The 27,104-nt window shown below is 38.1% G+C and overlaps 1 protein-coding gene across 1 annotated transcript in view; it reads right to left on the bottom strand.

The window, feature by feature from the left end:
• The window catches only part of PLA2R1 (phospholipase A2 receptor 1), a 41,421-nt gene extending 17,762 nt beyond the window's left edge, over positions 1–23,659 (bottom strand). The window contains exons 1-16 of the mRNA XM_085325887.1: positions 23,282–23,659; positions 20,907–21,074; positions 19,699–19,872; positions 19,329–19,442; positions 18,540–18,683; positions 17,338–17,526; positions 15,492–15,649; positions 13,953–14,060; positions 7,901–8,013; positions 5,657–5,826; positions 4,098–4,300; positions 3,645–3,790; positions 3,003–3,087; positions 1,701–1,833; positions 1,179–1,214; positions 594–751 (exon numbers count right to left, since the gene is read on the bottom strand). Coding sequence (XP_085182013.1) covers positions 594–751; positions 1,179–1,214; positions 1,701–1,833; positions 3,003–3,087; positions 3,645–3,790; positions 4,098–4,300; positions 5,657–5,826; positions 7,901–8,013; positions 13,953–14,060; positions 15,492–15,649; positions 17,338–17,526; positions 18,540–18,683; positions 19,329–19,442; positions 19,699–19,872; positions 20,907–21,074; positions 23,282–23,564 — 2,382 coding nt within the window. The 5' untranslated portion in view covers positions 23,565–23,659. The remainder of the gene's footprint in view (positions 1–593; positions 752–1,178; positions 1,215–1,700; positions 1,834–3,002; positions 3,088–3,644; positions 3,791–4,097; positions 4,301–5,656; positions 5,827–7,900; positions 8,014–13,952; positions 14,061–15,491; positions 15,650–17,337; positions 17,527–18,539; positions 18,684–19,328; positions 19,443–19,698; positions 19,873–20,906; positions 21,075–23,281) is intronic.
• Positions 23,660–27,104: the final 3,445 nt, after the last annotated feature.

Here is a 27,104-nt window from a genome sequence, read left to right as displayed (position 1 = left end):
ATACAAATATGCTTAGTGTTAAGGGGTCTGATTCAGACTTGATCAGACAAAGGTGTGGAAATATGCGAATGATGCCGAAGCTGGCCCAAAGGCAAAGTTAATCTATTTTGCAAAGCCATAAGCATCCAGCTYCAGGGTTCAGAGCTCTAGATTTGATTAAGATGTAAGGAAATCAGTACTTCTTCATTCTTTGTCAGCTCTGTCCAAGAGCAGCCTCTCAAATCATGACAGTGAAGATTAAAACTATAAAGCCTGTTTGAAATATCTGGACATACTGTCCACCTGATGCTAATACACCACCTGAAACACCCCCTGAGTACCATTACCCAAAGACCCACAGTGGAACTGTGTGGGGATACTGCTAACCTTACTGGCACTGCTTTCTCTATCTCCCCCAAATCAGGAGAAATCCTGACGGATGCTGAATCACCAGGTGAACAACTGAGGAGCCATGAAATTTAAAGAGGATGCAGCAGAGGGGCTATCTGTGTCCCCTTGGTCATGGATGGATGGGGCAAAAAAGAAACTGGTAAATATGTACACTGCATCCAAGACACGCATGCAAGACACCTCTGCAAGGTAGTTTTTGTTACCTTCTTAATTTTATTTTGAATAAAGGCTTGTTCCCCAGGAGAATTTATTGTTGCTATTCCACTGCGAAGCCAGCCACAGATAAACTCGAAGCTGGTCCAGTCTGCAGGATTTACATGGAAAAGATATTCTGCTCCTTGGTAGTATGACCATGGCAATTCTGGAAAACAAGCAAAAGAATCAGTGTTGTGTAGGTGTAAAACTTCATTTCACTTCTTATTCTTTGTGATGAATGTCATAGGACAAATACTCCAAACTAACAGAATCGTATTTGACATCGGACTATGAAATCACATGGATACAGCATCTTGTGACACTTTGGCAATTATAATAAAAAGCAGTTTTAACGTGATGGAATGGATATCACACTCCTATGCTCATCATTTGCCACCTTCCTTTGCCTAACCTGAGTACTATCTTCTGTTTCAGTATTCCCAAACAGAAGAGTGGCAGATTTAGATATTTAGCAACAAGTGCTTAGAAGTTAGCTAATGTAAAACATTTCAGTTATTTTAACTAATAGCCTTAATCACATTTCCAAATTATAATGTTTCAAAATGTGAAAAAAGAAAACAATGTTCTCATACCAGATATGTACCAACTTGGATTCTTTGGTTTAACACCTGCAAAATAAATTAATAAATTTCTGATTAAAAATGAAAAAAGATTATTTCTCTTGAAGTGCTTTTACCACATAGTGAGAATTTAACAGTAATCATGAGGACCTTTGCTATTCTTATTTAATGAGAAAAAAAAAAAAGAAAAGCAGTTAAACATGGAATAAAATAGTTGCCACAGCTCCTAAACAACATTTTTAGCAACATTTATGAATTTTCAGAACTTTTATTACCTCCAACTGCTAATCATTGCTAATCATTGCTAGCCATTTTTAAACTACCTGCACACATCTTGCCTGTTGACTGGTCTTCAAACCCTAGAGGCTGCATGCAGCTTTGCTATGATTTTACACAGAAGACCAATGAGAAGAACTCCAGAGGTGGATTAAAAACATAGCTTTTTAAATATATTTACTTGTCTCCTCTGATTTACAAATAATAGGTTTAACAAGCAGTGTATGTTAACCAAAAAGTATTGTTCAGTTCTTTCACCTTTTGGTATTTTGCATATCCATTCACGCTTTTCATTGCAGTGTGCTGGAAAGACTGTTCTATTTACTTTGAATGCAGCACAGTTTCTTGAATCATCTTCAGCATACTTGCTCTCCAGAAATGAAGATACAACCTGAAAACAGCATTTTCATTACCTTTCACCAACAATCTAAGATAAAGCATTTCAAAATCTCACTATGGAAAAAAAGGAATGACTCAGAGGTTTGTCTGTGGTACAGCAAAAATAGCTTCCAGACTAATGAAGTAGAGCACCACCTAATTATGGTGGTAAAATCCTAAAATGGGGCCCATAATCACGTCCTCCCAGTGTGCTAATCAACCTTCCCATCTTATATCAAAGTTATTTTTCAGATAAGTAATTGAAGAGCTATGAAAGCTAACAATTTCTTGATATGATTTACAGCGGTCACCCAAAGCCTAGCAGCATTTCCTTTTGTTCAGCATGTTGCATGATTGAACTTTGCAATTACTTTCTGAAATCACTTAAACATTGATGGCAGAGCTGGCACTGTTCTGTTCAGGCTGAAAACCAATTAGAGTTTAAAAACTGACCCTTTTGTGTACTCCAAAATCCAATACTTGTTCAAAGAACTTTCAAGTTTGATATTCAGTGCACAAATTACAGAGACAGCCATTTTAATAAGGGAGTCTTAAAAACGTCTTGCAAACTCATCTGATGACAGCCTCAGCTTTCCTTCAGTTTGGTTGAACTGACCAACCTTTGTGGTCTCCCAGGGTTCTAATCACAGTTCTTACTTGGTCAACATTTAATTCCCAGGTACTAATTGTTGGATAGCATATGGCACCAACATCTTTTGAGGATGTAAAATTAGAAGTGATATGAAAAAAGGAAAGATTTAACTTTTAATGCAGGCATGAATCTAGCAGTCACAGGACAATGTAGGCATATAAGCACAGCCCTAATGCTTTCCAAATGGTCATCTATATACATGTGTGGTAACTCTGCCTTTGTATTCTAGCAGAGAAGAATTGCCTGTACCTGGTCCCAGGTTAAACACAACCTGCTTTGCATGAACGCCCACATCTGCAGAACTTTATACGTCTACTAAAATCCTTTTGTTGTTGCATAACCCTTTTGTACAGGCAGCTATTTTGAGAGTATACTATTAATCCTATCGTAAGAATTACTTTAAATGAAGTATGTAGAAATTAAATAATTTTCCTGGACACTGTTTGTCTTTTCACATGGTTTGTTTCTGTGAACTCATGCTCGTATGTAATCTGAGAAGTTACTGAAATATGTAGTATACACGTATTTACAGGTGTTCCGTCAGACCACTGCCATGCTCCTTCAGAAAATGGGTTTCTTTTATTAAATCCAATCCAGAACTGCCTTTCTTCTGTCCTGTGATGAAAACAAAACAACAACAACAAAAAAAAAAACATTTCTGACATACTTTTTTCCTTCACTATTTCATAGCTTATTTTCTATTTCACAGCTTATTTTTTCATATAGTGTAAACAACCATATTAAATTCTTCCTGARTTCACTCTATTATACTGCAATGCACATGCAGTTATTAACATTCTGGGGTTCCCTGAAGCAAATTCTTTTTTTTTACTAAATGTTAAATTATAATTCTAAAGAGGAAAACATCTAAAAAAGTAATAAAATTGCATAATAAAATTGCATAACCTCCATTTCAGCTAGTGAATGTTAACTCATAGGAATGTCATCTTGACATTAACAGTTGCTCTACATCTGCTACAAAGAAGATCTTCAAAGTGAATCATATTTCAGTGCTGCTATTATGCTTCTTTTCACCAATTTCTAAGTTCATGTTAGTCAACAGGAGAGACTTCAGTCATATGCCACCAGTAAGGAGGATAGGAGGACTTAATGTGTCAGTTCTTTTCTAGATACCAGTATGTTTAAAATAAATTATTGATATTAATAATTACCTATCAAAAATAGTATATAATAAATTGTTTAAAAATTCCTCTTCATAGATATGGGTAAAACTTGCAAGATGTGCTCCAAAATCTTGGCATAACGCTTCTGCTTCATCCCATGTTCTTCTCATCAGAACTTTCTCATTGTGAAATATCTGCAATAAAATAAACATCACTATAAAAATGGTTGATTTTGGAGAGCAGTGGTTTCAGATGCCCATAAAAATCAAATATTATTTGCTGGTTTCTACAGCAAATCCACCATCTCCTACAATAAAGGCATATTATCCAAGGTATAGCTCTGTTTCAAATCTTAGAGTCTTTCATTCACTTCGAAATGAAGTAACAATTAAATTTTGTTTGCTGAATAAAAGGAATAATGTTTTATCAAAAATATTTTACAAACAGCATGTGAAAATCGATGTAGAAACAGAGAAACTCAAAGCAAGTTTGTCTCTTTACCTTGTAGCAGCTAAGCAAACCATTCTCTGACTCCCATCCAAAATAGCAGGAACTCAAATGTTTTTGAAAAGTAAGCTCAGGTTCTTCATAAGATGAGATTTTTTGCTTACACAGTGACATTGCTTTGAAGTTCTTACAGCTTTTCACCTCCCAATAACCAACAGGGTTCCCTCCTCGCATAGCCACACATCCTCCAGAATGGCCTAAAACAAGGAAGTTGAGTACTGAGTATCAGTATAAAGTAGAATTTTGTGAATTTTGGTGAAGCGATTGTTCTGTTGGCATCAGGTCCTGGGTCTGACCTTGATGAACTTACATAAACAGCATACTCTCTGTTCAGTGACCAGTTTATAAGCCTGTTTAGGATGACCTGAGCTTGTAAAATGAACCATGATATAAGATTCTTTTCACAAAATGCAGAAGATAAAATGCAAATTTTAAAAGTATGTTTAGAAAATGCAGTAGTAAAGTACCAAAAGTAGAGAGTCCAAAATTCAGAAGCAATTAGTGATCTGGAGYGCTTTAATTTTTGTATCATTACTGTGAGGTATTGCGAAAAGGCTTAAATTTCAAAGGATAAGCAACAAAAATGCCAGTTCTCCTCAAGTTATCTCAAAAGTCAAGAACTTGGCCACAACATCAATGGTCACATTTGAATAAATTTTCTAAGATTCTGCAAGTTAATGCATTATTTCATTTCTTCAATTTTATTTTCTTAGAATGTTTTCCGTTAAATTGCCAYAAACCAAGCAAAAGCAAGCAAGCAAGCAGAGTATCATAAAACTGTATTTGCTAAAGGGGATGAAAAAGGAAAAATCTCTGCACAGTGTTTTTATTGCTTGAAATCTATCTAATACAATCTATCCCCTTTTCTTTCATATAAAAGGCAAACTTATGATCTGTGTCTGATACTGAATAAAATTCAACACTTCTTTGGGACCTATTCCTGGTAATCTCATAAAGCCATAATGGCCTACTTAAGGGCTGTAAAAAAGTACGAAAATCCTTTTAGAGACAAAAATAAATAAATAAATAAATAAAGTTSCTGCCTGATTCCATCTATTCCCAGAAAGCACTGCTGAAAAGGAGACTGCCTTCAGCTCACAGGTTTTCACATTAATCTTTGCCCTCATGACAGCAGATGGAGAAAATGGGGCTAGAAAATAATCTACCCCTGTGCAGAGCCCTAAAACGTACCGGTTTGGCTGTGCCTGGGAGAACAGAGCGGTTAGCTTTCCCTGAGCACAGAGGAGCGGGGGGAGCAAGACGAGGCCTCCACTCGCCCAAGAGCCAGCACCGGCGGGCAGGCGGTAACGGTGCCCGGGCACAAAGCTGGCAAGGAAACCCAGGGCTCTCCTACAGCTGCCAACTAATCTGACTAAAACCGCGGTAGGAAGTTATGCAGTCTATKGAAAATGTACACGTATCTCTCTGCTCTTTTGGCCAGGCAGGGACTGCAACTCTGCAATCTAAGCCACTAAGCTAAGCCACTTCTCTACAGTGGAAGACAGTACGTTGCCTCCCCCGACACGCGCTTTCTTGTTCAGCATATTACTCACGTGGCTGATGCTTGTTCCAGTTCGTATAGCTCATGGAGCGGTTCTTCCCTTCCACAGTTAGCCAGAAGTACTCTCCTGTGTTATTAAGGTCTTGCAGTCCTATCCAAAAATAAGTTCTCTCAGACTTTACCATGCTACGGATCATACTGTTGATAAAAGCTTGTTCAAACCTTAATAAAATGATCAAGACAAAAATGTATTAGAATAAAATGCATTAACTGGTATTTCAATTAAGACCTCTCATGACATGATTTAAATAAAGTGAAGAGAGAAAAATATACAAAGGTACTTAATTTTATTTATAGAAGTCTGTGAGCAACTTCAGGCACATACCTATTTTTTTTCCATTTTACGTTACAGTGTCTGGGCACATACATCAACCAGTAGATTAAGATACCTAAGAAGATCAATGCTTATGCTAAGGGATGTGAAAATAGAACATAGAAATGACGCACAGCTAAAAAAAAGGAACTCCTTGTATGAAGAAGAAAAGCTAGAACAGAAGTTCAATGAGGTCACAGAGATACGGAAAAGGAAAAGAAAAAGCTCTGCACAGGACTATTTTACTTGAGCTGGACACATTAAGAGACTAGAAGAGCTGAAGAACTCGAAGCACTAGTTGTTCTGACTGCAGAAGTCATCACTTTTCCCATCTTAAAATTTCTTCTCTAAAATACAACAGAGATTTAGGCCTTTTTCAAGTAATAAATGTTCCATAAGTAACCCCTTCATCACTTAAATGTAATATAAGAAATAACTGGTATAGCATTATACAAAATTATGCTTTAGTTTATGAGTACATGTAACCAGCTCACTATGAGAAGACATACAGCATAATAACTTCCCAGTCTAGTAATAAAGACTTTTACACCTTCTTGATTTAACATATTGTGAAAAGAATTATTAAATACCTTAAGAATTATGTCAATGTAAAAACCTGAATGTATCTGTAACTCTGAGAGTGACTGAGGACTTTTTATTTTAAYTTCCATTTTCTTTTCCATGTTCTCTCTTTATACCAATTCTCCTTTCTGTACAATCTACTTTTAAATGAAGATCCTTATGAAAATTTTAGGATAAATACACTGAAAGTTCTTGTACTTACAAAACCTAAGCAATAATTTTAAAAAAGCCAATCTAACAGCTAGCTTCCTCTGCCACTCCAGTACTGAGATTGGAAACCAGCATAATATAAGTGATGGCTGTTTATTTTGACCAGTAAGAATAAAATAAAGAGAAAAATGCAGATACATGCTTCCAGTGATGTGCAGTGTGCCCTTAACTCCCTGTGAAGTTTGAGCTGTAAATGCCCAGCTGCCCAGGATTTATTCTTTATTCTCCTAGTAAATGTTACTGCTGTACTGTAGTATATTATAGGATTATGCACTCACTCTGCATAATCCTGAAATCATCTAGGAAGCAAAATTTTCATTAGCATAATTTCTTATTTTAGGTAGCCTGTGTTTTCCTAAGAATTCTAGCTACCACTCGTCTGATTGCTAGTGGTTACAGTATTTCCCCTGTCCTAAAGGAAGGGAAGATTTTTTCCCAAGGTTTTTTACAATAAACACATGCAGGTTAAAATATGTACGTAATCTATCTATTTGACACATCAATATGTCTTAAACTTTTATGGGAATTCAATATAAAAAGGTAAGTCATAAACATATCAGAGAACAACCAAGCACTTGGACATCTGCAGTAAAGAAAGACTTTCTGAAACCAGAATACAGGTAAACAGAAACAAAGCAAGGAAGAACAGAGAAGTTAAATGCTTTTCAAACATTTACCCTCTCCCCTATTTGTTGAGAAGGCATTTAAGATGCAAAACTAAACAGAAACATTTATAAAACAGTAACTGAGTTGAATTAAAATTTGACATGTTTTGATTATAAAAGTTGAATATATTGTCACTTTTCAGTAAAGTTAGCAAGCACACTGTAAAARCTTTTTAAAGACCTTAAATACTCCTGTAGAAAGCAGCTTGCTTGAATTCTTGCATACTCATTTAAGTACACACTGCTGTACGTGTAAATCAGACTAACGATTGTTTTTTTATCAAATTTAATTTCAATTAAAGAATGAAGCAAAACACACTTCTTATTTTAGCCAATGTTAGTAATTATGCTTAACTCTCACACAACTATTGTTTCATAATGGTAACATTTTTTGCCATGCATCACCTTCTAAAGTTAGAATAGCTCTTGTTAAAGTATCTTCACGCTGTCTAATAGGATTAACTACCTGTTTGTTACTGATACAAGTGCAGGTGGGCAGAAATAACCACTGGAAGCATGTTCAAAACTTCGAGGGGTACTGTCGATTTTGTAACAAAATCCACCATGTCTTTCCCATCCCTTAAAAGAAATGAACATTATTTTATAGATTATTATATAGTTAACAGTTAATCTGGTTGTTAAAGACTTGATCCCCTGTTGTGGTTTCCATCTGATCACCACTCATGATCCTATAGCCCTTTTCCTTCTACCAACATGGGACCTGCTCACCTATAGCTGGCCAACACTGTGAGGAGCTGGGCTTGCCAGCGCTCTCTTATTCTACCTAATGTCATCACCTCATTCTCACGTACTTCTATGTGCACCAAACAAAATTAAGAAACAAACAAAAAAAAGGGATGTAGATCAATGTGGCAAAGGGACTTCTGAGCTCAGTTTTTCTAACACAAGAAGTCCTGATAAAGGTAAGACGTCAAAAAAATTGAGTGCCCCACTCCAAAACCAAAACATAGATAGCTGTATATTTTCCCTGGAAAAGATGCAATTTATAAGATCCAAATCCTGATCTAAATATAAGCCAGCTATCTAAAGGCCTCAGACAGGATTCAGAGACCAAAATACAYTCCTTACTGAAGCCAGTGGGGAGGTTCCATTGACTATATGGAGCTGGGTTTCACTTCAGGCTGAAGATACTTACCCTCTGGAGTAGGTCGTGAATCARACATACCTTTAATCCCTACTTCCCCATTAACATCATATTCTTTCTCTTTCCCTTATAGTTAACTGTCAATTTTCATCACAAAGTTATGTATAAATCCCAGCAGTGCAAGAAGACAGCATTTGCTGAATACAGTATCTTTTGCAGCGGGGAGATGCATAGCAGATCGCTAGTGGAGAATCCTTCTTCTTTCTCAATGCAACACCCAGACTGAGAAGTACTTGAAGGAAGGAGGTGAGAGCTGCCCTCATCTACAGCAGCCCTCTAAAAAGGCAAAGTAGGAATGAAGGAAAGGTGTTCCCACACTTAGAGGAGAGCCAAGCATAGTTCAGAAGTGATGGTCTCCACTTCCTTCTGAGAGCTGGGATAGGACTTGGAGCAGCTCTCTTCCACAGCAGGAGCTCAGGTAGGACTTGGAGCAGCAAGTACWACTGATGAGAAGGGTACGGAAGGGCTGGGGTTGGGAGCCCTCGACACCAGCTGAAAGAGGTGGCAACGTTTGTAATGGGTATGACAAAAATACAGGCAACTTGAAGGTGATCCTCCCCATACTACGTTTGTTTCAATTTTATATTTTGAATACTGTTTTACTGTCTCAGTTTGGGCAAACCATCCAGCCATCTCTTTGGCATAAAGTGTGTAGTAGCACTTGTTGGTTTATAGTTACAGTAACTCACTACTGATATCTAATACCTGAAGTGTAAAATAAACTATATGTCAGATTTAGTCAAATTATAACAAAAGAGATTACAGCTGCCCTTTGTCTTCAGTTGAAAACTGAATTATTTATTCCAGAACACAAGTAGCTTCAGTGCAGTTTCTTCATACAGCAATATAATCTAGTTATTTACCTTTTCTCATATATTTCTCCTTTTCAAACAGGACTTCCAAATTAAAAAAAAAAAAAAACAAAAAAAACAAACAAACAAAAAAAACATACTCAAGGCAGAATTGAAACTACACAGTTTCATGACTTACCAAATGAGCCAGAATCAATGGTAAGCCCACCTCATTTCCTACTACACTCCAGTCTCTGGATGTTAGGAAGACTATACCATGTCTGATCTGAATTGCGCCTATGAGTTTGCATGTCCTGCTTGCTTTGTCTTCCTGCTTGAGTGTTTTAAGTAATCAAGGGAAAAAAAAGATGACAAACCATCTCTGTCTAACCTATCCTGAAGCTGCACAGAAACGAGAACATAACAGTCCTAGTTTGCTCCTTACAGGAGATGCTGCTTCCAAGGGAGCTCACAAATCAAACACAATAGTAAACAAGCACAGTATCCAGGTGGACATCATCAAACACAACTTGGTAATTATGTTAGCAGTGAAAGGAGAAAAATAGGAAATGGAAAAACTCTTTTTCTGCTACTTAACTTCAGGTCATAATACAATAAAATGCATAAGAAGATCCTTCAGACCTACTCAGGAGCTCAATCAAAGCATGTGTGAACATTAAGCACATGTTTAAGCCTTGCTGAATCTGAGGCAGGCAGATTTCAGCTTCTAGTTAAGAAATATATTTAACTGATATCAGGAACATTCAGAGTAACTGACAGAAAACTCTGCATCCTTTTACAGTCATTCCCCTTCAGTGCTTGGAAGATTGCCATTGCTGCTGCACACAGCTTCCCACATGGCATGAAAATATACAAACAAAAAGAACTATAGTATCGGTTTCTATGTTTTCATCTGAGAACAATATATACGTATTGTTCAGAAGTCACATAAAAGAAAATGGTGGTCTGTGAATAAATAAACAATTGGGTTGACTGAGAATCTTTCTTATCTCTATACAAAAGAGCCATGACTTCACTAAGGGAAAAATATGTTTTCACACAAAGAGAATTCTGCAGCATCCAGAGGATACAACAGGGATCCTGTAGAGTCCTGCAGAGCCAAGGGAGACAGAGCAACATAGCTTACACCATTACTAGTTACTGCGGTGAAAGAAATGCTGTGGTGACACAATCCTTCTTTGTTCATACAGTACGCTCATGCCCTCTGTATCTTTCATCCTTGTTCAAGTGTTTTGGCATTTTCAGATGTTCAACAAATCTCCCCTTCTCATTACTCCCGCCTGCRCTCTTTGGCAGAGCAAAGCATGTCAGAAATGAACTTAACTGTGGGAGAGGTTGTGGTACAAACAGTCAGAATAACAAATCACCTGGACATATAGTAGTCACCCAAGTGCTCTAAGGGACTGCAGATAAGAAGGCAGTACATAACCTTCTCTTAAAGCTTCCTTAGTGTGTAAAAACTGGAAGAAGGCTAGTTGACACCAATCTTTATCAAAAAAAAAAAAAAAAAAAAAAAAAAAAAAAAAGATTGCAGAGGAATACAGGCTGGTAGGTTTGTAGTGAGGGAGGGCAAGCACAGACTGAAAAATCGAAACATGAAGACTGAATAACTGGAAAATAAAACAGCAGATAACATTCAATGTAGATAAATATGAAGTGATATATATGGGGAATCTCCCCTGCCTTCCCTTTGACAACCTGATCATCGTATAAAGTGAGGGACAGCTACCTCACTCTCACCATGCAGATTCAGGCGCTAGGAAAGTTAAGTTCTGTGAAAATGTCAGCTTAATCAAAAAGCCAAATCAAACACTGGGAATTACAAGGAGAGAAAGAACAGAAAAGCTATTTATGACCGTTTCAATCCACTGTTTGTCTTTTTTTTTAAGATTTCTGATACCCAATCTCAGAAAAGCATGTTAGAAAAGAAGGGCAACAATGGTCAAACATATGGAGCTGCTTCCATATAAGGAATAATTGAATAGGTTGGGACAATTCAGCTGGTAAAAAAAAAAGAGATGACTTGGGGAGGGTATGACAGAGGTCTACAAAACAGCAAGTGGCATGAAGCTAGGTGGCTACTTCAGTACAAGACCTAGGGGACAACAAATAGAGCTAAACTAGCAGGAGGTGTTTCTTCCACACAAAGGGTAGTAGATCTACAGATCTCCTCACTAAGGGATGTTGTGAATGCAGAAAGTTCACATGAGTTCAAGGGGAAATTGGACAAGCACTCAGAGGGGAAATCCAATGAGGGCTGTTAAATACACAAACCAGAATAGGCCCAGGAAATCCCCTGAATAGTTGGAGGACAAAAGAGTATTGGGGGAAGTGTGCCCTGTCCTCCTCTTCCCAAACATCTGCATGCAGTCATTTGTGGCAGAGGCAGAACACAGGGCTAGATGGACCATTATTCTGAATATCTGCACTTCTCTTTACGAGGTTTTCCAGCTTTAACAGCAGTTCTCAAAAGTATAATTCTCTCCTGCTACAACAGCAATGAAGATAAATACATTCTGATGCACCAATTAAAGCATAGAGGACTGAAGAAAGTCACCAGTAGAAATATGGCTTTGCATGCAGTAACTTGCAACTTTGCTACCAAACAGCTAACAGCTCCACAACCCGTTCCAGAAGCTGGTGTAAGAAAAACGCTTAAAACCTATTTCAGTGTTGGGGAAACCTGCATAAAGAATCTGACCTTTGCAACAGAACATCTATTCTCATTAATAGTCTACAGACCAGGAAAAAAAGAATAGCTGAACTGCTAAGGGAAAAAGTGCTTAGCATATCATAGATCTCAGGAAGACAGAAGGACTGGGTTGGGGGGGAAGAAAGCTCAGATTTCTGCAGTAATTTGGCTCTGCAAAATTACAATCAGCAGAATCACTGGAAATTTTAGAGGCTGGCTTATCTGATGCACAAGTCATAAAATCAACATAAGATAAAAGCTCAGTAAGAACAAATAAGACTAGAAAGCTTTATAAAAGCTAACAGCTATGCCTCAGGCCAAAGATCACAAAGAATCTACCAGTAACCAAACATGAAAGACAGTAAGAGGTTAATGAAGTAAAAAATCAAATGTGAGAAATACCAACAGATATTCTGTGCATTTAAGGTAGATAAGCAACAAAGGAATTAAGTAAATCTGGATGAAATGAAGACAAGTTATCCCTGAAAAGTTAGGCCAGTAACTAGTTTTCAGTATTAACACTGCTTACAACTTGCTTACAACAGCATCAAGAGCAATATCATATGTATTGAACGGATTTAGAAAGCTGTCAAGATAAAATGTCTGAAATAAAATGCAACTTTGAGTAAGCTTACTACTCACTTCTTCTGATGAAATGAATATAACTTTCCATCACATTAGAAAGAAAAAGATATATAATACTCAAGGAACTATAATAAGCCTCAGCATGTTTTTACAGGATGTGGAACACCTACAAGCAGAAATTTATCACATTTATGACCAATGATTCAATCCCTTGAGCCTCAATCTTGCGAGGTATCAAACGTTGGACTGCCCTCAGCTCCTAGCAACTTGTATTCTTGATGCTCTGCACTTTCCTTTCATGGCCAGGACTATGATAAACTTATTATTATTACAAAAATAACTTGAAACTCTTCAATGATAAAATGCATTGGTCCAAATGAAGCAAATATAATCATTCTAAAATTTCAAAGTCTTTAGTCTGGAACAAAATAATGCATGAAACTTCTAACCCCATAATGATCTGACCAGAAGCCTAATTCAGATTGCTATACATTTGGGGAAGAAATGGATCCAGCTCCAAATGGTACAGCTTCAATCTTTGCAAGAAAAAGCACAGGGAGTTAAGAAAGGAAGACATGAGCTAAAGGAGTAAATCAAGTTACAGAAGAGAAATGTCTGATAGTAAGAAAAAAAAATAATAATCAAAAGTTTTGAATAAAATTTTAACAGCAACAAGTCTACAAGCTTGTTCTTCATGCAAAATGAAAATAAATTAGTGGCAAATAAAATCATATTTTAACGGGTACCTTTAACTACTAGAACACAGAGCATAAAAGCCTKAAGACCTATTTTAATATCCTATTTAGATGCTGTGCTGTTTCCCATTTTTGTTTGAAAGTAAAAGGAATGCTAATGTATGAGTGGAAGAGTTCATTCTTCATGTCAAAGAAATTGATTGTTTTTCACCCTGACATTCCACTTGAACGTATGAAAACCATGTGTGGGATTAGGCATCATATAACAGCCATTGTTTGTACAGATGGTGTACAACAGTGTTTTCACTTTTGAACTAGAAAGAAATAGGCACAACCACTGACAACGCAACAAACCCTAAAAGGTATCTTGTAAAAGCTTTTAATCTTGCATTAATTTTTTTTTTGAAGAAAATAATAGGAATGAGATTTTTCCCCAGGAAAACATGTGTGTTTTAAATACGAAAAACTAATATTYATATATATTTTCCATAAATACACTTAGAGCTTTCCTATACAAATTTATTTTATTAATATAGCTCTAAAAACAAGCAAGACAAAAAAATCCTTACCTCCGGACACTTTGAGGACAGCTCAGAAGGGGCATTATCAATTTCCCCTGCTTTTTTACAAACATAGAAAGACCTGTCTTCACATTTTTTAACTTTCCAGTGTCCCTCCTAAGAAAAATAAAACAGTATATTCTGTATACATGCATATCCTCATGCATGTATACACACACATGACAGTTTCTCTTCCCATTTTAACTTTTTAATAAAAGCAAGGGACAGGTAATTTTTTCTCACTCTATTCATTTATTTAAGCTTCGTTGGCCCACTTAGATTTACCAACACTGTCAGCAGGACTTTTCATATTAATCATACAAAAGGGTTTATCTGAATCACTCTTTGGAATGTAATGCATTTCAATTGACTAAAYTTATGGGAATGCTGGATGCATTTACTTTGCAGAATCATGTAATCAATATTTTTCATCTGTATTATAGTTCTTTGTAAGATTAGTTTTTATATTTGAGCAGCCCTTATTCAAAATTTTATAAAATCTATGTAATTTTCAGTCATTGGGAAGCACTGTACATGTACCAAAAGTAATGCTTGAAGAAGTACATCGTGAGCCTTCTTTTCTAATATTATTATGTATTAATTTGCAATACTACTACCTATTGTTTGTTTATATTTGCAAAATGAGTAAAATATGGGTTTGTGTATCTAAAAATACAGTTTTACCAAAATCCCATTTTCAGCTTCCAATGAGAGACCATTTTTTCCAGTTCACTGTAATAGTTCTGGCTTTCTCAATGAGTCAAAGCTGTCTGAGTAACTATTGCAATTTGGACCCATAAGTGGGGAGACAATAAAAACTCTTTTTSACACAGTTTTCACACTTTGACAAAACATTCTTTACTGCAAAACTGGATTAGAGTCCACGTGTGAGTCACATATTAGTGAATTTAAGTATTTTAAATTAAACTTCTGACAAAATTAAGAGAAAATTGACAAGTGCCATGAATTGTGATGCAAAAGTATGTAGCATAAGCTTATCTGCACATGACTCCCAGTCTTACAACACCTGACTGATTTGGGGTCATTCTATTCAATCTGCTGTCAATTTTTATAGTTTTATATAGATCTAGATTAGTATTTGTTTTTGAAAGATGCTGCATAAAATGTGTAAGTATTGACAGCAAAATAAAACTGTCATAGCTTTTCAAAACATGAATCTGAAGCTTAAGGGCTGAATCCGACATTTCATAAATTACAACATATGCTACTCAGATAGTAAATCCCTTTCTCTTTATGAAAATACCCACTGATATTTGTTCTCTTCCAATTGGCAAGCTTTATGTATGTAACATTTTTTATTGACCATAAGCTCAAAATCTATGATTAATTTTCTATGCATCAGCACGGCAAAATGTATTGGTTTCTAAAGCMTACATTTCATTTATCACTACTTGAACAAATTAGACAACACAGACAAAAATCACACTACAGGTCATAGTTTAAAAAAGTATGTACAGTGTGAAAACAAACTACTGTAAGTAAAACAAAATTGTCTATCTTAATTCTTTCACTAAGAAGAAAACTTACAGATCCTTGTGCTGAAACACAGAGCTGTCCTGTTCTTTGAAAGATACTTGGTTCTTGGTTGTGCCAGTTTGAGAATTTTACTGGGGTGCTGTCAGACCACTGAAAAACAACTGGGGTGCTATTACTGTACAACCCAATCCATGTTTCAGTCACATTTTCTAGAAGAGAATGAGATTTTAGATTTTAACAATGAATAATACCCATTGTTTCTATAACATTAGATCACTGGTAAAAATTATTCAAAGCATTTCAGTCAAAATTACCTTCTTTCCACAAAAATAATTCAGTTGCATGAATTTTAGGAAAACTTACTGATTAGATAATGTTCTGCTGCCCTTGAAAGCTAAAATGTTTCAAAAGTAGATCGACATATGTGATGACAGGCTTTGAAATCCTCCAAAGTACAAATTGAAAGCGTATATACTTATCTGACACTTSTGTGGGGCAGAAAGCCTGGTAGGGAAGGGAAAGGTGGTTTCTTTTTGTAATCTTCCACCAGGTAGTCAACATTAGGTTTTCTCTGAGCGAAGGCAATATGTTCCAGTGACAGCACAGCTATAGCCGTAGGTGCTGACATGTATGAAAGAGAAGGGCTGCAGACTAATGTAATACCTTACTTGACCAGCTCTACTACCGGTAGAAAAACTAGTCACAGAGAGGCACATAAACCTTTATTCTGAAAACAGAGGTCTGAAATAGGTCTGAAATAGAAACCGACTTTGAAGCTGAATACAAGTTGAGAATAATTACTTGGCTTAATCAAATATCTATCCATTAATAGAGSTGAGGGAGATGACTGAGTGGTTAATCTCCTAGGAGAAAGAGAGACAGGACAGTGGAGAGAATGGGGCAGGGGGAGGGAAGTGGGAAAATTCCCTGTAAATTCAGTAAAATGCACTGTCCCGCATCCACAGCCTAGAGGATAGCTCAGCTGATAAAACATGTCACTATGCCCCCTGCTCAGGGAAGCTTAAAGTCATGGCCAAATTATGAAGTTCTGCCAACACAATGTCGTCAGCTGGAGATACAAAATATTTACACCTCTTTGCTGTTGGTATGACAACAAAACTCTTGATATTGCTGCACTAGCAAGACAGCTTTTATTCATTAAGTTCTTAATGTAATTACACTACYTCTTAAGACAGTGTGGACTAACAGAATTCCTTCTTTGATGCACCCTATGCCCACAAAGGAGCCTCTGCCAAAATACTAGCAGTAGTAGAAACTTCGCAATTAGACAAGGCCAACTTCCAAAGCAAAAGATACTCTAAACTGTTGTTGCTTTAAAGCACAATTCTTGCATAAGTATGATCACTGAATATTTTGCAATAGTTTGCAGGAAACCAGCCAACAACAGGGAAGTATAAAAGCTAAACTCTTCAGGGCTTATTAGAAGAAGGCAGCATATGAGGGCTCCACGAAAACTGGCCCTGTTTTATTGTGGATCTCTGACCTTTGCTATAATCATCGACTGTACCACTTGCCTATTACGCCTCCAACGCAACTGCCACACAATTGGAATAAAGTGTAACCAGCAGCCCTATGAAAGCCTTGGAGTTATCTACTCCTTGAACACAGAGTCAAGCACAGAACCCAACATTGTATTTCAACACATTTACTTTGTTTACTTGTTTTTTTACTCTAAGTAAAATCACTGGCATAGCTGATACTATAATTTTTAAGGATTCTAGGAGAAAACATCATGCTTTCCTTTTCTTTTGTATTATTTGGGTGTGCCATGTAATATAATGTTTAAGTGACTAACAATGTTAAATACCTACCTAGAAACGCATCACAAAATAGTTTCAACTGTGCAGTGTATCTTGAAGTAACTCCCAACACTCACCATGYTTAAGCAAGTTAAGGAGCAGTTCTGCATCTGCCATGGAGGATATACTAATGAGTCTGCTATTGTCATTTTGGCATGAGATAAAAGCATCACTCCAGCTCTTCTCCTCTTTGCGAAGTCTGTAGCAGTTGCGATTGTACGGATACCAGCCAGCATCACAACGAGTAGCATAGTACTTCCATGTATCTTTTAATTAAATACACAAGGTTAGAGTATATTACATAGAATTGCCAAGATTATGTTATGTTCATAATTTATTCAGAGTTATTTTCTTATTTACAAAAACTGAAAACAAAAGTCATCCAAGATGATTTAAGAGGACAAAATACATATCCCATGGATGCCATCTGCAGACCAAACTAAAGTTTCTCCCACTTACTTTATGACTCAACCAATTTGAGCTGCTGTACTGTAACAAACACACTGATAGAACTGTTATCTAGTTTAACACATACTGTTAAACTTTCCCTATTATGTTTGGATCTGATTCAAAACTTCCTGAAGCCTTTTCAGATGCTTTAGCTGAAAAGGGTTTGGGTAAGCCCCTTTCTGTTATATGAAGCAAGTAGAGAAACTTTACTTATCAGGAAAGAGTTGAACCTGTGTGACCTGTTCCTATCAAAAATGAAAATTAATATTCTAGTAAAGAGAATTCTGTGCTTAAGCTTCCCAAAGAATGAGAATCTGAGGCATTTACACACTATATCTCCTGTACTCACTGTATATACACATTTTAAAAATGTACCATGCCTTTTTTTGACATGTGAAAAGTACTGCATGCCATAAAAATAACTGCAAATTYAGATCTGCATTTATACAACTTTATTCTCTGTAGGCAATTGGTTAATTCCATTCCGAGCTGAAAACTTCCTTTTAAACTCAAAAGTGTGTCTCTATTGTAATACACTAAGAATGAGCATTCTGTAAGTCTCTTTGTTCATGTAATCACAGAAAGGGATCAATTAAATGCTATGTACATTAAAATGATTTGGCAGTTTTAAGATTCTGTTTTCCAGAACTGCATTTGAACAGAAGAAAGTATCAGTACTACAGCTAAGGCCTACTGCATTCAACTTAAAGTAGCAAACCCATACATTTACAGCAGCTAAGACTCTGTTCTGAAAACGTTATATTCAACGCATACTTCATATGTATATGTTCTTCTATACTCACAAATAGCATACCACTGAGGGACTTACCCAACGTTTCATGCTCTGTCTTATTTAAGTATTTTTTGCATAYAAAAGGCAATCCAGATTCACATAAATAACTTTGCCAGCCGTATTTCAATTTTGAATTAATCACTGCGCAATGATTTTCTCTAAAGCGGATATCAGAGACATCTGCAAACACAATTTTGAGAAGCACACAATTACACAAATTCACTTATTTACAAAGTTGTGCTACAATACTTTCCACACCTCAATGAATGAATGTATAAACATTCCAATGCATCCAAACTTCCAGCAATTTTATACTAACTGACCAACACTATAATAAGGGGCAGAACTGGACAAGTGAACACTGATCATGACTTACATGTGTGTCAGTCTTACCTTGGCTGCTGCTATCAGATGAATAGCTGAAATAACTCCTAGTGTTACGGTATATGCRCTGGTAGCCACACACCAAAATGTAGCAAACCATGTCACAAAGCTCGTATTAGTGTGCAAATGTTAATTACAGCATGCTAATGCAAACAAATTAAAATGTAGTTTATCCAGAAGATGAACTAGAGCCATTAGAAGTAAATGACAGAAAGGCCAAATCCTTAACGTTTATAACAGATGCATCTCAACTGATGCTACAACCCTAGAAGTAACTCAGTTCATGAGTATGAATAAATACTTCTACAAAAAGAGGCACTCTGGTTCACTTAGTTCACTTTTCAAGTGTAGCTATTGGAGCAGCACTCTTGTATCTAAGCTGCAGTTACAGAGAGCACGTAATTACACTGCTATAACATATCCAAGAGGAACATCAAGTACCTGATCTCCAGTTCACAAACACTAATGGTGCTCCATCTGACCACTGCCAGCCAGCATCTTCCTCCAGCCGATTCAGGCCTGTCCACAGCACAATATCTGTGGCGTTTAACTGCCCTGAAACAGACAAAATAAACAAAWTCCCTTCAAAAACTGCTCACTATGCAAACCCTTCCCACACAAGCTGTTGATGACCTTCGAAGTTAAATCTATAACAAATAGTTGCACAAATGCCAACCTGTTTCAGGTTTTTGTGAAACATAAAATTTATATCGTTAGCTTTTTGACAAATCCATGAATTGTAAAGGGACTAACGGCAATTTGTTTTAAAACTTCCTCTTTTTYTAAAGATGCACCAAGCATCTTTACTCACTGCTTAAGTCACTTATGTAGTTCTGCTCTTCCATGTCCGCTATACTTAGCAGATCTCCTCCTTGCATCTGACATGCGATCCGTGCTTCGCTCCAGGGGAGAACAGACAGAAGATTGAACTGGTAGCAAATGTGTGTRTCAGGGTTCTTCTTCCAAAAAATGTCACAGCCACTCTCTGCTCAAAAACAGATTAATTATCAACAGCACATTATTACAATCAGAAATATAATACCTATAACAATTTAGTTCATTAATKACAGTGCAATCAAAATGGAAATATGCTTATGAACGTCTTTAATATTCCTCTGTTAAAATATATGTGGAAATAGGACACTAACTGAACAAAGAACTGCTCCAGTTCCATTTTCATATGGTTAAATACTCAAGAGCTGATCTGCAGCTGATGGTGGCTATCACAGTTCTCAGGAAGCCAACAGACCTATGTTTTAATTTATACCAGCTGATTATTTGTTTCTAAAGCTGAATTTTGAAAGATTAACAATCATGAACACCTCACCTACCTTGTGGAGGAGCAGTCACCTATATCCTCTTCTATCCACTACTCAAGTGAAGAAACCTACTAAAATTACATAGTATAAGCAAGGCTGMAAATACTATCTTTTATTAGGGCTGTCCAGAAATTCACATTATAAAGTCCTGTTTTCAACTGTTTATAACGTGCTTTGCAATAGAGATCTAAAATGCTACATAAGCTCACAGGAAGTGAAGGGTTATACTTTGAAAACTACAGGATGCTATTTACRTTCAAGATTATATGCCCAAAATCTTTCAGATAGCAAATGCTTTTAAAGTTATTGCCTTTAAATATTTTAGGCCCAAAATGTAACTGTGCTTACAGAATGTAAAAGATGCTATGTAGTCAAAAGCAGAATGTGACTTTGCAGAAGCACTCTTCACATGCTTCAGAAAAGCTCTCTAYAGATCACTGGGACAGAAAGAGATATACACGACTTAGTTGCAGGGTAAGGTCAGTAGGCTGCACAAAATAGCAAGCAGGTATCAGGTCTTGGATCTCCAAAGGCCAAACACAATGAATTATGATGAAGACTGCTTTGGGGTTTTTTAAAGAGACATCCTCCCTAATGGAAGGGAAGTAAACTTGTAATCCRAAACAGCACGCTGTCCTCAAATTATTAACAAAGGTCAGAGATACTTTTACTTAGGAAAAAGAAGACAAGCAATACCTACCGGCATTTGGGCAAAACCCCCATTTTTCATCCTGTTCATAGTGACTTGTTGTGGCACACCAGTTAAATTCCTTTCCATCTCTTGTACATTCATAATACCACTTGTTGTTGTACTTAAATGGAAAAACGCATGGGAAACCAAAAGAATTTCCCAGCAATGTGTATGTTTCTGTAATAAATGAAATGCAGAGTTTAGAAGAATATATTCAAAGAGATTTTCTGCCTTGAATTTCATTATTTTTGTTATTAACAGAGACAATAACAAAACATCTCTTTAAGGTTATTTGTTGACTTAAATTAATGCTTGATACCACAGCATTATTACAAATATAAGCAGCATAACTTCAGTGAGCAGAATTCTGAAAGACTAGTTTAAGAAATCAGTCATCGTTGAAAAAGGCACATTCTCACGACTTACTACAGTAAAAAAGGGAAAAAAGAACAATTATCATACAAAAATCTGCACTTACACTAGAGAATAACTACATAAAACAACAGAAGAATCAGGACATGCTCAAATGCAGGCTATCTACTTACTTGTAACTCTTCCGAGACAAACAAACAATATAGTATGATTCGCCCTGCCCATCCCACTCTTATTAATGAATTTCTAACTTTTTTTCCATYCTCTTTGTTATTCTATGGGAAAAGAAATGTGAAAGAAATAATACTAATAAGCTTTTTAAATAAGTTTTTGTATCGTGGTGAATAATAATTTGGCTAAAGAGTAGCTGATGTTAGGCACATTTGTTTTTACATCAATCACTGACTTATAAAATACTTAAAATATTTTTATATTTCATTTTGGGTATGAAAATATTAAAAGAATCAAGTGCAGCTGAAAGCTGTAAAAGCTTTAACTCGCTGAATACTTTCTGAATCTCAAAGCACTAGCTTCTAGGAAAGGTTAAAGAACCATGATCATATTTCGACTGAAATTGTTTGCCCAAGATTCTGTGTTGATAGCCTAAAGATCAAAGTCCTTTGACTATAGAATAAGTACATATTGCCAGTTTCCAAGAGGTTTCCACAGTTAATGTCTGTCTGTGCAGAGACACATAGAAAAAGCAGTTTATATACTGTACTCCTTCAAAGCCTTCTGATACTAACAGGAAGAGCATAGGTAAAAAAAAAAAAAAAAACATCAGGATTACATCTCTCTGTCAGCTACCATGCTGCTAGCTACAGAGGTGCAAAGGGTCCTGGTAAGAAACCAAAGGCAATGGCTGCAATCCTCTCACCATAGTTAAATACACTTTTTTCTTTGAGAGTAGAAATCCCATTCCCCCTCTTGGGGATTCATAGGCTGGCTTCTATTTGTGTGTGCATATGCTGAGGGGGAAGGAGGGAAATAGAAATTGGAAATGAAACAGATTTTGCCAATGCAATTGSTTTCTTTGGTCCTGGAAGTAGATTAGAAAGAAGGCCCTGCCTACAGCTGAACCTCCTCTCCAAGGTGTCTCCTAGAGTACTAGGAATAAACCAGGTCTGCTTTCATCTCACCAGGCTGGCATAGCAAACATGTAAGGCTTTTTGTTGATTTAAACATTTTTCCTCTGGTCTTAAGTATAAACTCCACTAGGTGTTAAAGAAACAGTCAGCTCCCAGAGAAAAGACCTTAGCAGAGGCCATGCCTAGCTTCAAGCTCAGAGGAAACCACAGAGGYGAGAACTCTGCAACCCAAGAGCCAGCTCACATGAGCAGAGTCAACAGCTCCAGTTTGAGACGTGTTGTGCAAACGTAAGGACTTTTCCTCTATAGAAATGCTGAAGGAGASTTTGAACTAGAGATCAAGGTACAGTCTGGCTCTGTTGCTGTTCGTGGTAAACAGGTTTATCTTAGTCCTTACATCTGGAAACTTGTTAAGGTATGCAGGTCTTGAGATAAACTCCTACCCCTTCACTAGTTCTGCACTAGGATTAATCAAGAGCCTGATCTCTTCCCCCAAAGTTTGTCATGTTCAGAGTCAGGCTTTGAATATCACAAAAAGGTGGTTAATGCCAACTGGAATTTCAGGTTGATTTTCAGTGATTTGAATTCCAAATTTTTCTTTTTCTTTGGGTCTATCTGATGATGAAAGTTGCAGGACAGGAAACAACATATCCTTAGTTCAGCTTTTTGTTTTATAGAGAATTTGAAGTGGCCATTTCCTGATTTGCAAGTGTACAAGTAGAGTTTTTGTGTCCATATAACAGAAGAACACACTGTGCAAGGGGTTTTTCTCCTCTTCTTAATTATTGCCATACAGAAAAGAAGAAATTTAGAGTCTCAAAGCACAATACAGACTGGAAGAGATTGTAAACATCTGATCTTGCTTCAAAAGAACTTTTGAAAAATGTTCYCACACACATTTCTATGACAACATTTTATTTTTACCTTGAAATGGATGTTCACAAAGGTCTTCATCATAGGACATGTACTGCTTCCATTGATGATTTGACTTTTTTTTTGCCACAATGTGTTTGCTGTTTTCAACAGCTAATTTGTACTCTGATACGCCAACTAGCGCTCTTCCATCGCAGTTCCACCATAATGAATACTGAGTTGAATCACATTCGAGCATACTTAACGGCTGTTCCGGTCTATTGATGTTCAGTCCTAGACAAGTACTTCTGCCTATGTTGAAAAGGCGACGATTAGACACCCATTTCCATAGCATATATTTCGAGAGTTGATTGCAGTCTTCTAGAACAAGGCCAGCTGTATCTGCTTTAATGCACAGGTTGGAGTCTTCACTTTGGATAATAAATATCCCTTTATCTGTGGGGGGAGGCGGAAAAAGACTTTCATTTTGTAGAATTTTCCAGATGGATGTATATTACTACTGCAAGACAAATGTTTTAGTTGCAGCTACTCATCAAGAACACTGAAAATACCCATCAAAATAAACGGTACTTCAAAAAGAAGACTGGTCTAAATTTGTGGTGGCCATACTTTACTGCCAATTGCATGCTAATGATTTTATTTTTAAAGCACACATACTTAAGTCATTAATGATTTTCAGCATCTACCTGAAACACTTTAAGAGAGCTCAACTTTTAACATTTGCAAGATCAGAAAAATAAAGCTATGTACTATTTCTAAAATTCCATATCCAAAAAAATGGGGTGCCCAAAAACATTAGCCATTCTCCTGGGAAAAAAAAAAAAAAAAAAAAAAAAAAAGCACTGGAGCACTGGTTACCAAGAAGCCAAGAAGTACTCAGTAATGAAGAATACAGGTTCAAGTGTTACAGCAAGTCCAACGGAAGTGATACCGTATGTTGTAAAATAACCTTCTATAGAAAGTAAAAAAAGTGAGATTATGAAAGCCAAAACATTTAAGGCTGAAATGGCCATACTCTGTACCATACTCATTCTTCACTCTCTGCATCTCTAGAGACAGAAAACTTATTTTGCATCGTAAATAAGATACAAAAAGTAGAATTTATCTCAATCAWGACAAGTAGTGGCCTAGAGTTAGTTTTAACTATTGGATACATATTTTTCATCCATACATGACTATTCCACGGCACACCAGACGTCATGGGGTTTAGCCTGACATTCCAGCTTTCTTGGAGTCATATAGAAATGCACTTAACTATGTGACATCACACTGTAAGCATGTGAACAAAACTCAGCCGCTTTTATGTTTTGGAAACAAATGTCTAACTGAGTACATACACTGAAAAATGAGAAGGTTTGAGGAACTGGAAATCGGCAAAAGATGAACCTCTATCGGTTTAATCATATCCTTTAGCATGAAATCCTATGGTAGTTAACCCATGGAGTTCATCTCACATCACAGAGGAGAAACTTATTTTATGCCTCATGAGATTATTTGTTGAAAACCTGAGTAGCTATTTAGCCTTGAAATTTTACAATGATTTCTCCACATTTGCTCCACACGTCGTAATTAATGAATTGCATCACCCTAGCCCTAGCAACCCTAGYGTCCTGAAGCAGTAGCAGCAATAATAATAAAATCTTTCAAAACGAAATAGTCCACATGTGAAGTATGAAACACAGAGGCACACCCGGAYCCTGGGTCCAGTGCACTGCATACCTTAAGTCCAGGTGTAGTGTTAAAAAATAAAGATTTTTCAGCCCACAGCAGGACAGTGCTGTGTAATACAGTCAGGAGACGGAGCTCACCTATGCRAGATGCACATGGCAAACAGGACAGACCAAAGTTAGGGAGCGGGGCTCAGTTAGAGATCCTGCCCAGAGCACGTGGAGCAATCTGACTTGCATAGAGGACAGAAAGCTGCACCTCCAACACAACAGGCGCTGTTTTTCTCACGGCCACTAGCTACCTGTAGCTTCTGATGTGCAGTAGCTTGGACAAGMCATTTGGACTGGCAGTGGCTGAGAATAAGATGGCTGCATGGGAGCTCCTAGCGCTAACACTGTAATGGCATTTCCCAAGCATCTCTGAGCTGCCTTACGTTAAATACTCCACTGCTGAGGTGCTTTTCCTGTGTTCTTTTAGCAGCCCACCCTATTCCTGCAGCTATGTGTCTGAGCTCACTGAAAAAAACAGACCATGCTTTGTGCCAGATGCCCTGTTTGGGCTTTTGCATTTGAGTTTTCTTTGAAGCTCTGTCTGCGCTGGCTTCAACCGTCTTATCCCACCCAATCCTCCATGCCACACTGCTGGCATGGTCTCTATCTACAGGCACAGACTCTATGGACAGAAAAGAGTTTTGTCTCTAATACTAGGGAATAACTTTTCCCTTTTACAGCACTGAAAACAGTTCCTTCAGMAGTCTTATCTTGGTGACCAACAAACTAGGCAGTTAATTTGCTAAAGAAGAGGGAACTGAGGTGTCATTAGCACCAGCAAACACTGATTAATAAGGTTAATTCACTGTGATACTGGGACTCACACCTAAAGTTCTCACACAAACTTTGAACAGGGTGGTCTTGCTTACCAGTGGCTTCCAGTCAGCAAGTCCTAACCTATCTCCACTTCCGTGTATAGCACACAGCAGCTCCTCCAGGGCGAGGGGAAAGGGGACACAAAAAAAACCACCCAGAGACGAGGGGCTTTCCACCCTGAATACGCAAAAAGCATTTGGATGCCTYTGTCTATACGGCTCTTAAGAACTATAACAGCTGCTGGGAAAAGATAAGAGTCTTTAAAAAACTAAATAAATAACCCAGATGTAGGATGTGAACACCACCATGCTTTCCTTTGCYGCTCTACAGCCACTTTATGCCAAGAGTGGCCAGACCAGAACTCCTGAGCCACAGAGGCCGGTTCCAAACGTGGTTTCCGCCACCCAACTACACAACGCGGCCGCAGGAACGTGGTCCTGGCACGGAGGTAAGTGCCTGCCAGGTAAGTGCCGGCGCGGGGGTAAGCCGGGCTCGCGAGCTGGCGGGCTCGCAACGAGCCCCGCAGGGGCCCAGCTCAGCCCGCTCCTGCTGCGGGGCGGCGTCAGGCCGGGGCCACCGCTCCCGGGACCCCCTCGCGTACTGCTCCGGGCCTCAGGGAGGATTCCTGCTCCCACAGCCCTGCAGCGAGGAGCCTCCAGGGGCAGCTCACCAGGCCCAACGGGGAACGGGGTTATCCTACGCTTTAGCGTATGACAGGGCAGAGGGAGCCTGCTGGCAGCAACCCTCTGCTCCCAGCACCCAGGCCTGCTCCCTACAAGGAAAAGGCGACAGAAACCAAAGGAAGGTCCAGACGCGCGGGCTCGCTCGAGCGGGCGGCCACGGGCAGAGCGCYGACAGCGGAGGAGCCTCTCCGAGTTCCTGTTTACTTAGGTTCAGTACTGCATAAAGAAGCACRACAAAACCAGGAGTACAAACTATCTTTGTTTCCTTCCTTCCCTCCTTCCTCCTCACCTCCCACTTCCTTCCCCCCCTAAAAAAGAAGCAGTGGGAATTGCTTATGTGGTAAGGAGGGAAATCGTTGGAATTTATCAGGATCCTGGAAAACTCATGTGTATTCCCCCCCGGGGAGAGGAGGGCACCAGGCAGCGGCAGGTCCCTAACACCCCCCGGAACACGGGAGGGCAGCGCAGCGGGACGGCTCCCTCCGAGGCCCGCCCGGGTCAGCCCGGGCAGCCCCCCTCCGCCCCTCGCTCCTCCCGAGCCCCTCGCGCAGGGCGGGCGGCACCGCCAGCCTGCCCAGACCCCCCCACGGAGCCCGCAGCCAGGCTGCGCGCGGTGCCAGCGGCACCCCCGGCCCGGCCCGGCCCGGCCCGCAGACC

This window comes from Rhea americana, unplaced genomic scaffold (assembly GCF_003343005.1).
Source record: "Rhea americana isolate MKP2758 unplaced genomic scaffold, rheAme1 scaffold_124, whole genome shotgun sequence".
In the NCBI taxonomy this organism is placed as follows: domain Eukaryota; kingdom Metazoa; phylum Chordata; class Aves; order Rheiformes; family Rheidae; genus Rhea; species Rhea americana.
This window is presented reverse-complemented; position numbering and strand designations above follow the sequence as displayed.